This window comes from Poecilia mexicana, unplaced genomic scaffold (genome assembly GCF_051168715.1).
Source record: "Poecilia mexicana isolate PSO_F unplaced genomic scaffold, ASM5116871v1 scaffold_13, whole genome shotgun sequence".
Classification (NCBI taxonomy): domain Eukaryota; kingdom Metazoa; phylum Chordata; class Actinopteri; order Cyprinodontiformes; family Poeciliidae; genus Poecilia; species Poecilia mexicana.
Window position 1 is genome coordinate 3134725 of NW_028263382.1, and position 14791 is coordinate 3149515.

A 14791-nucleotide genomic window follows, 5' to 3' on the forward strand; every position below is an offset into this window, starting at 1 on the left:
AAATCTGACTGGGATTTTATTTAGCCTACATGAAAAATACAATCCCTACTAAACTGTCAGTTTTGTATATGGTTATGAACTAACAAAAAAAGGACAATGGAAAATGCAACATGCTGCAAAACAAATAAGGGCGTGGATGAACCAATAAAGACATTCAGCAGTTCTTATTTATTATGCAGCATTATAAATATTTCTTTTTAGACAGTTTTTTTTCATTAATTTTAATATTATTGTTTGTGGGGCCACACACATCTAGCAATTATTTACTCAACAATAGATCAATTCATTAAACTTAGACAAATAGAAGCAATAATCTTCTGAAGAGGTTCTTGTGTTTGTTGATGAGAATGGACTGAAATCAATTTTTAGACCAACTAAATAGAAAACATTCGACCCAAAATGTTAGGAAGCTCTAACTTCAGAGACCCGTTTTATCCAACAATAATTTATTTTCTGCTTTGCTTCAAGAAAATATTTGCTGAAAAGATGAAAAGAAAAATAATTCACAAAAAATTATTTTGCGTTTTTTTTTTTAAAGTGCTTTTGACTTGATGAGTTTTACCCGCGGTGCAAAAAGTTAGGATACCTCTGTCCTAGAGGGCGCTAGTCAGACAGAGGAAATGACCTCTACTTTGTGTGATGACGTCACAAAGATCCACACTCATTCTCATGAGGAGCAGAATGAGTAGAGCTCTGAGAATTCGCAAGGATTTTCTTTTTACTTGCAGAGTGTCGAACAAAGTAACCTGTTGAGTCCCACAAAACAACCTGAGTTCAACAGATAGCCGACATGTCAGAAGAGACGAGCTCACAGGTACGTTTTTAATCTGATCACCCTCATTTCTGCTCTCTGTACGTTCATGGCGCTTAGGTTAACTTCCGCCTACGTCACTTAGCTATGGCGCGCTGATTGGCTCTTGTTCGTGTTTGCTAGTCAAGAGAAGTTTGGATTGGACAGAAAAGCGAAGGAGAAAGGCGAGTCGAAGTTTAGCCAGAGACTGTCACTTCTGATTTTCACAAAACATAACGTTGAACAGAAGCATGCATATGAATTATAATGAATTATAGCGTAATAACGGAGAGGGATTTAGTAAATTCATACTTCTTCCTGCTCCTTTTCGAGCTGACTTGTGATTTTTAAAAACCTTTTCTTTAAATTGTTTTTAGTTATTTTCTCCTTTTTGTTAGAAATAAAAATAAACTTTCATTCATTCATTCATTCATTCGTAGCTTCCTCTACTACAATAAGGAGATCCTGTTTGAAGAACGTTAATTCACTATAAATTATTACAGTCCTTGATGAATCAATCTGTTGTAATTTTAGAGAGGATTTTCAATAAATGTGTTACAATTTCACAAACAGAATAAATCATATATGGTTATGTAGAACAAATTTTAGTCTTTTGCCTCATAAGGTGGACCCAATCAGATGTAGTCACAATAAAATAAATAAATAAAAACAGTTAAGCTCAAATGTGACAATTTTGGAACAGTCTTTCTTGGTTGACACCTTCTTACTCCATGAATATTTTGTACCAGCTTCACTGTGTCCAAGAACACTGGTGCTCTATAGTTTAAAATTTTATTTTACCTGAGAGTTCAGGTTGGGTCTTCCAGAACTTGGTGAGGAGGTGGCACACCAGAATATCAACGGATTTGGTTTCAGGGTCGAATAAAATACATAGAACCAGAAGGGTTGATAAAAAACAAAATCCACAATGCAGCAACAAAAGCCAAAATGAAAGCTATGCTAAAGTGGAAGTTAAGCTCAGACTAAAGTTTTGCTAAAACTACAGTTAAGCTACAACTGAGTGACGCTAAATGGGAGTCATGCTAAAACATGTTTTGCTTAAACTGAAGTCATGTTAATATGGAAGTTATGCTAGAAATAAGGTTACGCTAAAGCTGAAGTTATTCTGGGGCTGAAGCTCTGCTAAATCAGACATTACTCTAAAGTGGAAGGTGTGCTAAAATGGCAGTTGTGGCTTTTGCCTTCTCTTGAACCTCCTAGACAAATAAATGTGCCTACAGAGAATTAATCTAATAATACTTTGAATGACTAATTGCTATTATGTATATTTATTTGATAAAACTGTATTTGTGTTACTGTACAAAGACTTCAAAGAATTTGAAGTAATATGGGCCACAACAACATTTAATTTACCTTTGGCATCAAGAAAGTATTTTTGAATTTGAATTTACTCAAACGTTTTTAGTATTTGTGTCTCTTTCAGCTGTTTCCTAGTTTTTGGTGACCAACGTTAGATAATTTCTTCTTTTTCAACCAATTGACTCCCCAGTTCAAACCTCACACAAAGTCCTGAGAGTCACAAAGTTTTCAGGATTTGGTTATTTTGGTGCTGCTAAGAATTTATGTTGGCTTGCGTATGTCTCCACTCTTGAGTAGTAAGAATGTCGTCTCTTTATATTGACTCTCAGTTTTTATGAATGGAACTCCCATTCATAAAAACGGTGACCCAGGACTTCCACATGTAGCCTCACTTTGACCACACCCTGCAGGCAGCAGGCCCTCCATCTCAGATGCCCATCCCTTCCTTTTCTAACGGCACACTTATCTGTCAGAAGCAGAGGTCTGTAGGTGTGGGTGTCCAGAAGGGGGAGGGTGGGAGGAGGGGAGGATCAGTGAGTCACACCACTGTTTCTTGAGACTATATGACCTCAGTCAGCACAGAGCCTTTTACCAAGACACAGCAGGCAGGCCCAGACACAATAAGCTCTACAGTTCAGCAGCGCAGAGCGAAGAACCAGAGTGATGGAGGAAGGACCCTATAAGTACATCAGGGTGAGGGACAGCAGAGGGAAGGTGCTGTGCTCGGAGCGGTCAAAGATTCTTTGACTGAGATTGTTTGAATTGTCTTTTTTCACTCTGTCAGGACGGGAACGGCAAAGTCAGCCGGGTCATCAGGATCGGAACTCGCAAAAGCCAGGTACCCTCAGTTTTTCCTACTCCTCCATTACATTTTCTCCTCTCTCTTTGCCTCTCGTTCTGAACATGGGTCGAGATGCTTCAGAGATCCACAATGTCAGTTGAGTATGTATTATCTGATGTGGTTATGCGGCTGCGGAGGCAACTGAGCAGGATGTCTGCAGAGATAACACAGTGGCTTTGTCTTGACAAGAACTCCTCATCCTGCCCTCCGTATCAATTTCAGGATTTGTTGCTGTCTAGATATGGTCGAACTAATGAAAAATAAAATAAAAACTAATTCCTTCTATCTTCTTCTGTTGTAGCTGGCGCGCATCCAGACTGACAGTGTGGCTGACAAGCTGAAGGAGCTCTACCCGGATTTCCACCTGGAAATAGGTGAGCAGCTGGAGCTGTGGATTCTTCTGCCAGGAGATAAAAGTAGATAGTGAAGTCAGACCAGGTCTGAATAAAGTCTGTGGTTTACCTCCAGTCATCGTTGGCATGAATGGATGCACAAGTTTCATTTATTGTGACTGTTTTAATCTAATCTGTAAATTATATGCCTACATCCACACTAGTAATTAGTTAATTAGTTGCAAGGAGTGGAAATGACTTTGACTGAAAATGAAAAAGAACCAGCTTATATTTTTTAATATATGACTTCATTTATACTTGCATTGTCACGTAAATGATGTCAAACTTAAGTCTTTCTTATTTTGTCTTATAAGTTTTTTTTTTATTGATTAGTGATTTCTATTATTTGAATAGAAACAAAGGTATCTGTCTCCTTTGTGTTGATGGCGAAAACGTAGCAAAAATGGTGTCTGGAGAAAAAGGAGCGTTTGTTGAAATGCCGCTTTTTGGCAACAAAATTAATGAAGAAATTGACACATGAGCCCATTAACAATTATTTTTGTTAACACTTTATTTGACGGGTGTGCATAACACTGACATGACACTGTCATAAATGTGACAACACCTGCCATAAAGATAAATCTTCTTCATGAATGTTTGACTGTTGTCATGAAGTGTCATTTGATAAATAATGATGCTTTTAATGTAAAATTGCATTAAAAGTATCATTATTTACCGAATGACACTTCATGACAACTGTCATAAACATTCATGAAGACTCATTGATGTTCATGACAGGTGTTATGTCATGTTTGTGTCATGACAGTCTTGTGCACATTCAATCAAATAAAGTGTTACAGAATATTTATTGCTTTTTAAAATCAGTGTAAGTAGCTAATCAAAATTAATATAGCTATATATATGTTAATAATATACCAGAAATAACCAAAAGCTAAATAATTTTCAATTCCCATGACTACACTGAGGCTATAAAATGTGATGATTGCCCAATTTGTTTGGAAAATGAGTCGCATACAGAACTGTCAAATAATCATTCCTTCAGAATTTCCTCTTTAGGAACTAGACTTCCTGGCCATTTGCTCATAATATGTGCTTTATCTGTCATGAAGAATCACTATCCTACTGCTACTACTACACAAACTATAACATATTTTCTTTCTACATTCTGTAGTACATTTAGAAACAGCCACAGATCATAATTTGATAGAAATAAGGTGATTTACAGGGAGCAAAGTGATCTTATCTTCACTGCCCTGCTCCCTGGAGCAGAGAGCCCTGTGTGATGGCTGCAGATGTGGAGCTCTCACTGTTTAGACCTGTATCGATCCCAACTATCATAAATAAATATCTTATGTCTTCTAGTTGCCATGTCAACAACAGGAGATATGATCCTCGACAGAGCTTTATCAAAGGTAAGATCATTGTTTATGGTGTCGTATGTACTCTGTGTTGCTCAAAGTTTCAAACAGTTTAAGTCTAACCTGGAGTCTACATCCAGCAGATTTTACTTTGTTGTTATATGTGCAGTCTAGAAAAGTAAGGAACCTGCAGGTCTGGATAATAAATATTGTTTTTATTTTAAAAATCTTTCCTTCAGATTGGTGAGAAGAGTTTATTCACCAAAGAGTTGGAGAACGCCCTGGAGAGGAATGAGTAAGTGTGACACTGACTGCAGACTCCTATGTACTGTGTAAAGGTCCAGCTGACACTTAAGGCTCTTTGTTGGAATAAAGGAAGAATAGCAACCAAGTTGATGCAAATAAATAAAAATGCAAATAAATCCATTCATTTCATAACAGAAAATACATGTTGCTGTTGGACCTGTCTGCACATTTGATGTGCAAAAGTATTCACACCCTTTGATCTTTTTCGCCTTTTTCATTTTACAACCACAACCTTCATCTGCTTCTTAGGGAGTTATTGTGACAGAACAGGGCAGCAGCTAATGATTACTTTGATAATAAATTGTTCTCACAGTTAATTGATTAATGAGATTTTAAAAAATTGGCAGTCTCTGCAGATTTTTTTATTTAACCACTTTTTACTTATGTTCTACAATATTTGAAAACACTTAAAAATGCAAATAATTTTTTTAAAGTAAGAAATATTTTATTACCTAAAATGCAATAGCAGCATTACTTGATCATGTGTAGCAAAGGCACTTAGGAACTTTTATTACAGAATTTGAACCAGTTGAAACTAAAGTTGCCACCTGAGGAGTTCTGGGTGGAGCAGATTTATAGATGAAGAACGTTTTTTTTTTTTATCTTGCATGCAATATATATATAAAAAAATTCCCTTCCCTATATATATATATATATATATATATAGTCCAGTTTTGACTTAATTAAATCTCCTACTGTGTTCTTTCAGCATATGGCTTGTTCTGAAGTCTGTATGCTCTAGTAAATGATGACTTGATTACTAAATTCATTGACGATTATTTCAATAATTGATCATTGTGATTAATCGCAATGATCTTTGACAGGCCAACACAAAGTAGCATGAAGTTGTGGAGTGGAGGGGAAATGATACCTGGTTTTTTTCACAATGAAAATCTGAAAGCTGCTGCTTCTACAGAATATTGATTGAGGAATGCTTAATACAGATTAATTTCAGAGTTTTAAATTGTAAAAATAAAAAAACAGGTTCAATTTTACTCCCCCGCAATTCTGTCCTCACTGTGTCTATCACATCAAAATCCAGTGAAATATATTGAGACAAAATGTGAGTGGGTATGAATACTTTTGCAGAGCATGCTTTAAAGGAAGTCCTCCAGAGGGAAACCCCTCCAGTGTAACCTGGAGTCAGCCTCAGATGTAGCATCTGCTTCCAGGCTGCAGCTGAATGAATGCATTATTCCAGTGCAACATGGCCGCCGCTGGTGTAAGTGATGTCCTTCCTGTGTGACCTGCAGGGTCGACCTGGTCGTTCACTCGCTGAAGGATCTTCCCACCAGCCTGCCTGCAGGGTTCACCATCGGAGCTGTGCTGAAGTAGGTCCACAGTCTGCAGTCTCTGGAGCGTTTCAGGTCACATCTTGTTCTGTTTGCAGCTCAGACACCAAGGAAGTACTGCTCCTGTTACTGAGCAAACTGGAAGTCATCAGCTCTAGAAGAACGTTGCTATGGTGGGGAGTTGCTGCTGACAAGCATAGTTAAAGGAAGTTTGCCCACAAGCAGGGCTGTTGCTGGCCATTTTGATGACTGAAGCACAAATGCTTAGTGATGCCCCCCCTCCCCCCCCAACACACACAACCCCGCAGAGAGGAAATGAGCAACAATTCTGTGCTTTTCTGTGTATCACTCAATATGGAAGAGGAAAATAAAGGCTCATGTTGTCGACACATTATGAGCAATAATAGCTGGATTTCCATTACAAATATGTGCAAATCCTTGTTGATATTCTGCTCATGTTAAAAAAAAATCTAAATTTTATAATTGCTATGTTTTTATTAAATAAAATGTGCAATTTTATGATTAATGTAAATGCAGCCATTGAAGCAAGGAAACAAATAACTCTAGCAATGGGGGCGGGTAATACAGAACTCATCCTTTCAAAAAATGTCATGAAACAGGAAGTTAGATTGGAAGGGGGCAGGGAGGATTGGTCAAAATCCAGCCAAGTTGCAGCAATTGATAAAAGGTAATAATACATTAAGGCGTGATGACTAATGAAAATGTCAGGGCCGTGCAGGATTTGTGACTGAATGAATTTGCATTAATAGTTGCACCTTCCTGGAGTGACTGATACAGTCATGACAGGTTTTGTTCTCTTGAGGAAGATTATTAATTAGGAGCAGAAAATCCTACAGAACGTTTTCACATGAAGTTGAGTAATTGCTTTACAGTCTAAAGTAAAAAAAATACTTTCATCACTTGTCTGAGAAGACATAAACACAGCCAGAGAGGCACAGAATAAATAGCATGATGATGGGGGGGAGGGGGGGCTTCACTCGAACAGTAACTCTGTTATTCAGATTATTGAGCACCAACATGGGGGGGACAGAGACGTTCACCTTTCACTGAAGCAGATTTGTTACTTTTGTATTATTTAACCTGTATCCATTAGAATCTGTCACACATTTTATTTAAACATGTTATGATTGATTGTAATGATTTTTAAATTTTTCAAAAACCTGGTAAACATTAAAATATAATTTTTATTAAGAACCAAAATGCCACGTTTACAAATTTTAGATAATTCCAGTTTCTACCACAAACTTTAGTATTTCTTCCCAGCAGCAGAGTTGGAAAGTGGCTCTGTGTTCACAATAAGTCTATTATTAGTCAGTGCCTTCATGTCAGTGGGCAGATGGAGGGGACAGAGGGTCAAGCAGCATGTACCACTTGTGTCCTTTGTTTCAGGAGGGAAAACCCCCATGATGCAGTGGTGCTCCATCCAAGCAAGACAGGAAAAACTCTGGACACTCTTCCAGAGAAAAGGTGGGGCTCATTTAGGAAACTTGGTGTTGTAGGTTATGGCTAAATGAACAGATGATGTTTCATACTATGGATCTGTGTGTGTGTGTGTGTGTGTGTGTGTGTGTGTGTGTGTGTGTGTGTGTGTGTGTGTGTGTGTGTGTGTGTGTGTGTGTGTGTGTGTGTGTGTGTGTGTGTGTGTGTGTGTGTGTGTGTGCGCGCAGTGTAATTGGCACGAGTTCATTACGCCGCGCTGCCCAGCTGAAGAAAAGGTTTCCCCATCTGGAGTTCAAGGACATCGTATCCTTTCTGACAGTTTTCCTCTTTTCACTCTGAACTTGTTAGGCCTCATCACCGTGACCTGGAGATGACCAGAGTATTGATCTGAGTTGAACTTTGTCTCATTCTGTGTGCTTTTTCCATACAAGTGATGGATATCTGTGAAGTGCATGAAAAAAAGACAAACTGTGATTCCGTTGACCTTATAATTGCTCAATTTGAGATTTCAAAATTAAATTTGCTTAATGGAAACACAACAATTTTGACAAAAAAAAAAAAAAACTTGTTATTCCATTAAAAGTTTTGCCGCTGTGATGAGGTGGGCTTCACATCATATTGAAATTGGTTTATGTTGCAAAACTGCAACATAAAACTGCACTTTTAGGATAACACAAGTCACATGATCAACAACCAGATGTTGCCACTTACCCAAACCACGAAGAAGACGACAGGAAGTGGTTGGAGGATGTCGGCGTCTCATATTTTTAAGGTGTCATTGCATGAACAGACTTATTCATGGAATATTGACAAGTTTTGTGAACATTTGTAATGGAAACGCAGCTACAGGCTACAAAAATAAAGTTGAAAAGTATTGCAGGCATTTATATGCAAAACAGTTCAATTCAAAATGACTTCATAATTATGCCCTACTTTGTTTTTGTCTGTTACCTCAAATACCTTTTAAAATACTTTGAAGTCTTTGGCTTTAAAAGTGAAAAAGTTAAAGGAATATCAATAATATTTCCAGGGAGTGTAGAAAACAAAATGTTTTCTAGTTTCCTCTAAGGTCTTGTGTTTCTTTAACGGCCGCTCTCAGCGTGGGAACCTGAACACGCGTCTGAAGAAGCTGGATGAGAAGGACGACTTTGCTGCCATCATCCTGGCTGCTGCCGGCCTGAAGAGGATGGGCTGGGAGAACCGAATCAGCATGGTACCCCTTCTGATGATGATGACGATGATGTCAGATCCTCTCGTGGATCAATCAATCAATCAAATTTTATTTGTATAGCACATTTCAGCAACAAGGCATTTCAAAGTGCTTTACATAATTAAAATAAAAACAGCATGTGAGAAAGAGATTTAAAAAACATAATTAAAACGTTAACGGTGAGAGAGAAATAAAAAGCTGTAGAACTTTAGTTGAGACGCCGTCAACTGGGACTCCAACCCTTTGTACTTTAGTCAAAACGCCGTTTGACAAGGACTCTAACCTGTCGGACTTTTTTTTTTTTAAAGATAAAAACATTAAAATCACCAAAACAGTGAGAAAGAGAAATAAAAAGAAATTAATAAAAAACATTAGAAACATTGAAGACATAAAAACTAAAGATAAAAACATCAAAAACATCTCTCTAACCCTAATTTAGCCATAAGCAACTCTAAACAGGTGGGTTTTAAGTTGAGATTTAAAGGCACTCAGTGTTTCAGCTGTTTTACAGTTTTCTGGAAGTTTGTTCCAAATCTGAGGTGCATAGAAACTGAATGCTGCTTCTCCTCGTTTGGTTCTGGTTCTGGGGATGCAGACCAGACCAGAACCAGAAGATCTGAAGGGTCTAGATCAGGGGTCTCAAACTCCAGTCCTCGAGGGCCACTGTCCTGCAACTTTTAGATGTACCTCTGATGTGCCAATAGAATAATTAGGTCATTAGCAAGGCTCTGGAGAACTGATCTACACAAGGAGGAGGTAATTAAGCCATTTCCTTCCAGTGTTTTGTACCTGTGCCACATCTAAAAACTGCAGGACAGCGGCCCTCGAGGACTGGAGTTTGACACCCCTATGGTTGGTACAGTAGTAACAGATCTTTAATGTATTGTGGTGCTAAACCGTTCAGTGATTTATAAACTAACAACAGTATTTTAAAGTCTATCCTCTGAGCTACAGGGAGCCAGTGTAGGGACTTTAAAACTGGTGTTATGTGCTCTATCTTCCTGGTTCTAGTGAGAACACGAGCAGCAGCATCTGGATCAGCTGCAGCTGTTTGATTGATTTATTAGTCAGACCTGTGAAGACGCTGTTGCAATAATCAATGCGACTAAAGATAAATGCATGGATGAGTTTCTCTAGATCTCACTGAGACATCAGTCCTCTAATCCTGGAGATGTTCTTCAGGTGATAGAAGGCCGACTTTATGACTGTCTTAATGTGGCTCTGAAGGTTCAGGTCAGAGTCCATCACTACTCCCAGGTTTCGGGCTGATCGCTAATAACTTCAGTTTTATTTCTGTTCAGCTGAAGAAAGTTTTGGCACATCCACTCATTTATCTGTTCTAAGCATCTACTCAGTGATTGGATGGGTTCAGAGTGACCTGGTGACATCGTGATGTAGAGCTGTGTATCATCATCGTAGTTATGGTAGCTCATCTTATTTCCTGTTATAACCTGAGCCAGTGGGAGCATATAAATATTGAAAAGAAGGGGTCCTAGGATTGAACCTTGGGGTACCCCACATGTGACCTTTGACCTCTCTGATGAGAAGTTTCCGATTGACACAAAGAAATCCCTGTTCTTTATGTAAGATTCAAACCAACTGAGCACTGGACCGGAGAGTCCGACCCAAGTCTCCAGTTGATTCAGTAAAATGTCATGGTCAACAGTGTTGAAAGCTGCACTGAGGTCCAAGGATGTTTCTGATTGGTTCACATCTAACAAACTCTCTGATCCTACTTCTAGATCCTGGAGCCTGAAGACTGTATGTATGCTGTTGGACAGGTAGAGGAATACATTTTGTTCAGTTTGTGTAATGGAAAGGTAACTGTGCACAATCGTGTTGTAGTGAACCCCTGTGTGTTTGTGTTCAGGGGGCTTTGGCAGTGGAGGTCCGGGCCAGAGATGCAGACATCCTGGAGATGGTGTCTGTCCTCCATGACCCTGACACTGTGCTGCGCTGCATCGCTGAGAGAGCTTTCCTCAAACAACTGGTACAACAAAAACCTGTGTTATTTTAACAAATTTGTTAGCGTTTAAATTAAGGAGTTGATTTTTATTCAGAATAACTTTTACTAATAGGAGGGCGGCTGTAGTGTTCCTGTGGCTGTGCACACCAAGGTGAAGGAGTCCCAGGTAAGAATGCTGGAAAGAGGAGGACTCTGCCCTGTTGGTTACTGCCTGCTGCTTTGACTGTATAAAGTACGGCTACAGTGCATATGGGCCCCTCATTTCTCCCAAACCACTCATTCCTCTGGTATCAGTCCCTCCCAGTTCAAGTTACGATATTGTACAGCAACTTGTAAACACTTTAAGGAAAGTAAACCATTTATTCCAACTGGGTCGGCACCGGAAATTAAAAATGCATGGTTAGAAAGTAGAAGTAGTATTAAGATAGTCATTGCTTTAGCTGTAGCTAAATGTATAAAGTTAGTTACCATAAGCTAACTTCATAGTTAGCTATTATTAGCTACAGTCAGATATTACCTAACTGTTGTTAATAACTGTATAAAGTCAGGTTGTATTAGCTAATATTAGCGATAAGTAGCTAATGTTAACTAACTGCATAAAGTTAGTTAGCATTAGCTAACTGAGGAGCTAATGCTACTGTCAGCTAATTGTATAAAGTTAGAGAGTATTAGCTAACTTTAAACAGTTAGCTAATATAACCAAGGGGAGTCTGGGTTCTCTTGTTTAACTGACTGCTGCCCCCGTGACCTGAGCTCAGATAAGATGATGGATGGATGAACATGAAATCTTATTTCAATAATAATTAAAAAATGTAAAAATTAAGGATTTTGTGAATTCTTACTCATTCACTGATTTAACAAACACAGACCTGCTTCCCTCTGATTAACTCAAACCAGTCACTTGCAGACTTGATTTCAACAAACGCATTTACATACTGATTGTCCAAACCAACAGGTCAAACTCTACTGTATTGATCTAAAATGAGACACAATTTCGATTTTCCAGTCAACCCTACTTTATGCTGTTTGACACATATTTGTGCATCAGTTTGACAAACTTCTTCAAAAATATTCTTGAAGGCAGAAGGAAATTTTCACTCAAACTGTAAACCTGCCCATCCTTTTTCAGCTCTACATGACCGGCGCCGTGTACAGTCTAGATGGATCACAGAGCATCAAAGAAACCATGCAGACCAGCATCGCTCCCGGTGACGAAGTGAGTGTGAAAGTGTTGCTCTTCTTCCAACTGTCAATTCTCAGGTTTAATCTTTCTACTGATGTCCACTCTCAGCAGAGCCTGGAGAGGGTGGACGAGCAGGTCCAGAGAGTGGGAGTCACAGCCATGAAAGTCCCAGCTGAAGCCCAGGATGCGGCTGAGCGGCTGGGCATCAAACTGGCTGATTTACTGCTAAGCAAAGGAGCCAAGGAGATCCTGACTGTGGCCCGGCAGCTCAATGACGCCAGATAATCCCATCCCCTAAACCCCCCTCCCCCATGCCTCCAATGGAAGGGACTGTCTGTTCAGTCTAGCGCAACTTTGTTTCAAGTAAAACCACAACCTCCATCTTATGTGGTGCTAATTTAAAGCCCAGTCGATTAAGAAACAGTGTTGTGCAGACACTACTTGAACCAAAGTTGCACTCAGAACATCAGTTTGTCAGGAGTCCCTTCTGTTTGTGGGTCTTGGTTTGGGTGTTAGCCTGTACTTACCTCAGTGAACCATCTCCTTAACCACACACACATCAGCCCACTGGGATGATCTGGGAGGAACACAAACGGCCTTCAGCACCTGCATCACCAACTGAAACGAGTCCAGGACGTGTCACCATCATCCAAGTGACACAGGAAGGAAGAGCTTATCTGCACTGTTATTAAAAACAAAAACGCATTCCCTTTTTAAAGCTTTCATAATGCATGTTCTGAATGTGCATGATTTTCACAACATGCATCCTACCTCTTTAAGAGATTAAATGTATTCATCACAGTAAGCTGGAAGGAAATGTGGAGTCCAATGCTGCCTGTACCAGAACTAGAGACTAAGGCTGGGATCTGCACAACTCTGCACTGAACCAGACATTTTAACGCTTGATGCTGTGGCTTCAAAACTGTTCCTGCAGTTCAGTTTTCTGTTCTTTACAAACAGAGATGTTTTAAGTTTTACTTACAATGTGAAAAATGTTTGCATGGATAGAAAATGTCTGGCAAGAGCAGGTGATTAGAACTGCGTTCGCACAAACATTTGAATATGTGTGTCTGAAATTACGTGGCTATTTCAGCCTCACTGAGGTTCCTCTGATACGTGAGGCTCAGGCTGCTCTGAGGGTCTGGCGGGATCATAGCGATGGTCTTTTCATATAAATTTGAGACTAGAATTATTTCCTTATCTGACTGCTTTTTACAAAAACATAAATAAAGCAAAAATGGTTGCTGAAAACTACCCTATAACCTTTAAATTAATGATATAACATGTATTTATTTGTATATTTTCATACATAGAAAATGAAAAACACTTGCTAAATTCTGAAGAAATATTTGAGGGAAGAATATATATTTTTTTGCTCTACAGAGTAACACCGTCTACCTATCTGTTCCTGTACCTGGCCTGTAGTTGTCGCTAGGCAACAGGACTAGTGCTCTGCTAGTTTTTAGATTATGACTTCCTGTACTTTTTAACATCACAAAATATTCCCAAACAGCAGAAATTGTCTCATAAGTGAGACTTTTTTTGTTTTTTCTGTCGGCTGACTGGCAGTGAGCAGCAGCAGGTGAGTTAAGGACGGCGATGCATCCTAATGGAACCTTGTTGTACCTTGATGTAAGGAGCTGGCCCCAGGCCAAATAAAGTCACATAAAATGATATGTACTATCTAATTGATCTAAAATTAAAAACTAACATAATCTGAAATGTATTTTCTATTCTAATATAAATATATGATATTCACTTTATCAACCATAAATAATCTAAAAATACGTGCAGACATTTGTAGATCAGTGAGAGAACAGGGCTACTGTTTATCGCATTTATCCATCAATGTGAGTCTGTACCAGAAACGGCTGTGTGTGGTAGTTCTCGGGTGCCATGGTTTGAAAGCATAGCAAATTCTGAGAACAGATAATATTCAATATGGAAGATGGTGACACTAAGTTAAACTATGTCAGATAGTAATGGAAACGGCATCATATAATAGCTAAGCCTTCTGGATTCTGTAAACTCTGCTGTAGTGATGTCTTCCTTTATGCTACACTTCATATTTCTAAGCCATTGCTCAGAATGTAATTGCTTCTCTTTGATCCAGGTGCCATTCGTGTAAGCTATAGGATTTATGCTGAAGTCGACTGGATATCTGCCTCCTAAAACGTACTCTTATGTTCTGTTTCTTTGATACTTCTCAGTCAGGCTTAATGTTTTTATCAGTACAGTTAGTTTGATGCTATGTTTCTCTTATAATTTTTCTAGTTTAAGTGTTGTTTTTGAAAAAAAAAGGTGATGCTGGTTATAAATGTTTTTTTCAGCTTTAATTTCTATTTTAATCAACAAACTTTTCTAGCAATAACAGCTCAACGTGCAAAAAACATGTTTTTCTTGTGATTTGAAACATTTGTTAATAAAGAAAGTGTGTTTAACATCATTCATTATGTTAAACAGTAAAGCATGGCAAGGCTTATAATTCACTGGTGGAAACCCTGGGGTGACTGTGGATCAGTGGATACAGTCGTCTTGCAATTGTAAGATTATATGCTGGGATGTTATCACTTACTTTGCATTTGCATCTTATTTCCTTATGAAAAAATAATTAGCTCCCATGTTATGGGGGTGGGGGGGTCAGATTATTTCAGGGAGCTGAAATATTTGGTTCCCCCCCTCATAACTTTGGCAAATAAAGAGTAAATGTT

At 38.7% G+C, this 14791-nt stretch overlaps 1 protein-coding gene across 3 annotated transcripts; it reads left to right on the plus strand.

Moving 5' to 3' along the window:
• The first annotated feature begins 625 nt into the window (after positions 1-625).
• Positions 626-14526, plus strand: LOC106906211 (porphobilinogen deaminase). Of its 3 annotated transcripts, none has more exons than XM_014971377.2 (14): positions 626-814; positions 2895-2948; positions 3253-3325; positions 4667-4716; positions 4902-4957; positions 6222-6299; positions 7671-7748; positions 7949-8024; positions 8821-8934; positions 10674-10712; positions 10802-10921; positions 11010-11063; positions 12027-12113; positions 12189-14526. In XM_014971377.2, exons 1-14 carry the CDS (start codon positions 791-793, stop codon positions 12363-12365), a joined length of 1080 nt encoding a protein of 359 aa, XP_014826863.1. In that variant the 5' UTR covers positions 626-790; the 3' UTR covers positions 12366-14526. The 3 variants fall into 3 exon arrangements, with proteins under 3 accessions (XP_014826863.1, XP_087867594.1, XP_087867592.1); XM_088011468.1 differs by lacking the exon at positions 626-814 and adding an exon at positions 2658-2803 and having other exon boundaries at positions 12192-14526; XM_088011466.1 differs by lacking the exon at positions 626-814 and adding an exon at positions 2660-2803.
• The last annotated feature ends 265 nt before the right edge of the window (positions 14527-14791 follow it).

Bases quoted from the DNA above. Each gene is read 5' to 3' on its own strand.
- LOC106906211 (XM_088011466.1), top strand. From the start codon at position 2,774: ATGGAGGAAGGACCCTATAAGTACATCAGG. The intron at 10,713-10,801 runs GTAGAGGAATAC...GTTTGTGTTCAG, and splicing joins GTATGTATGCTGTTGGACAG to GGGGCTTTGGCAGTGGAGGT. The intron at 11,064-12,026 runs GTAAGAATGCTG...ATCCTTTTTCAG, and splicing joins CCAAGGTGAAGGAGTCCCAG to CTCTACATGACCGGCGCCGT.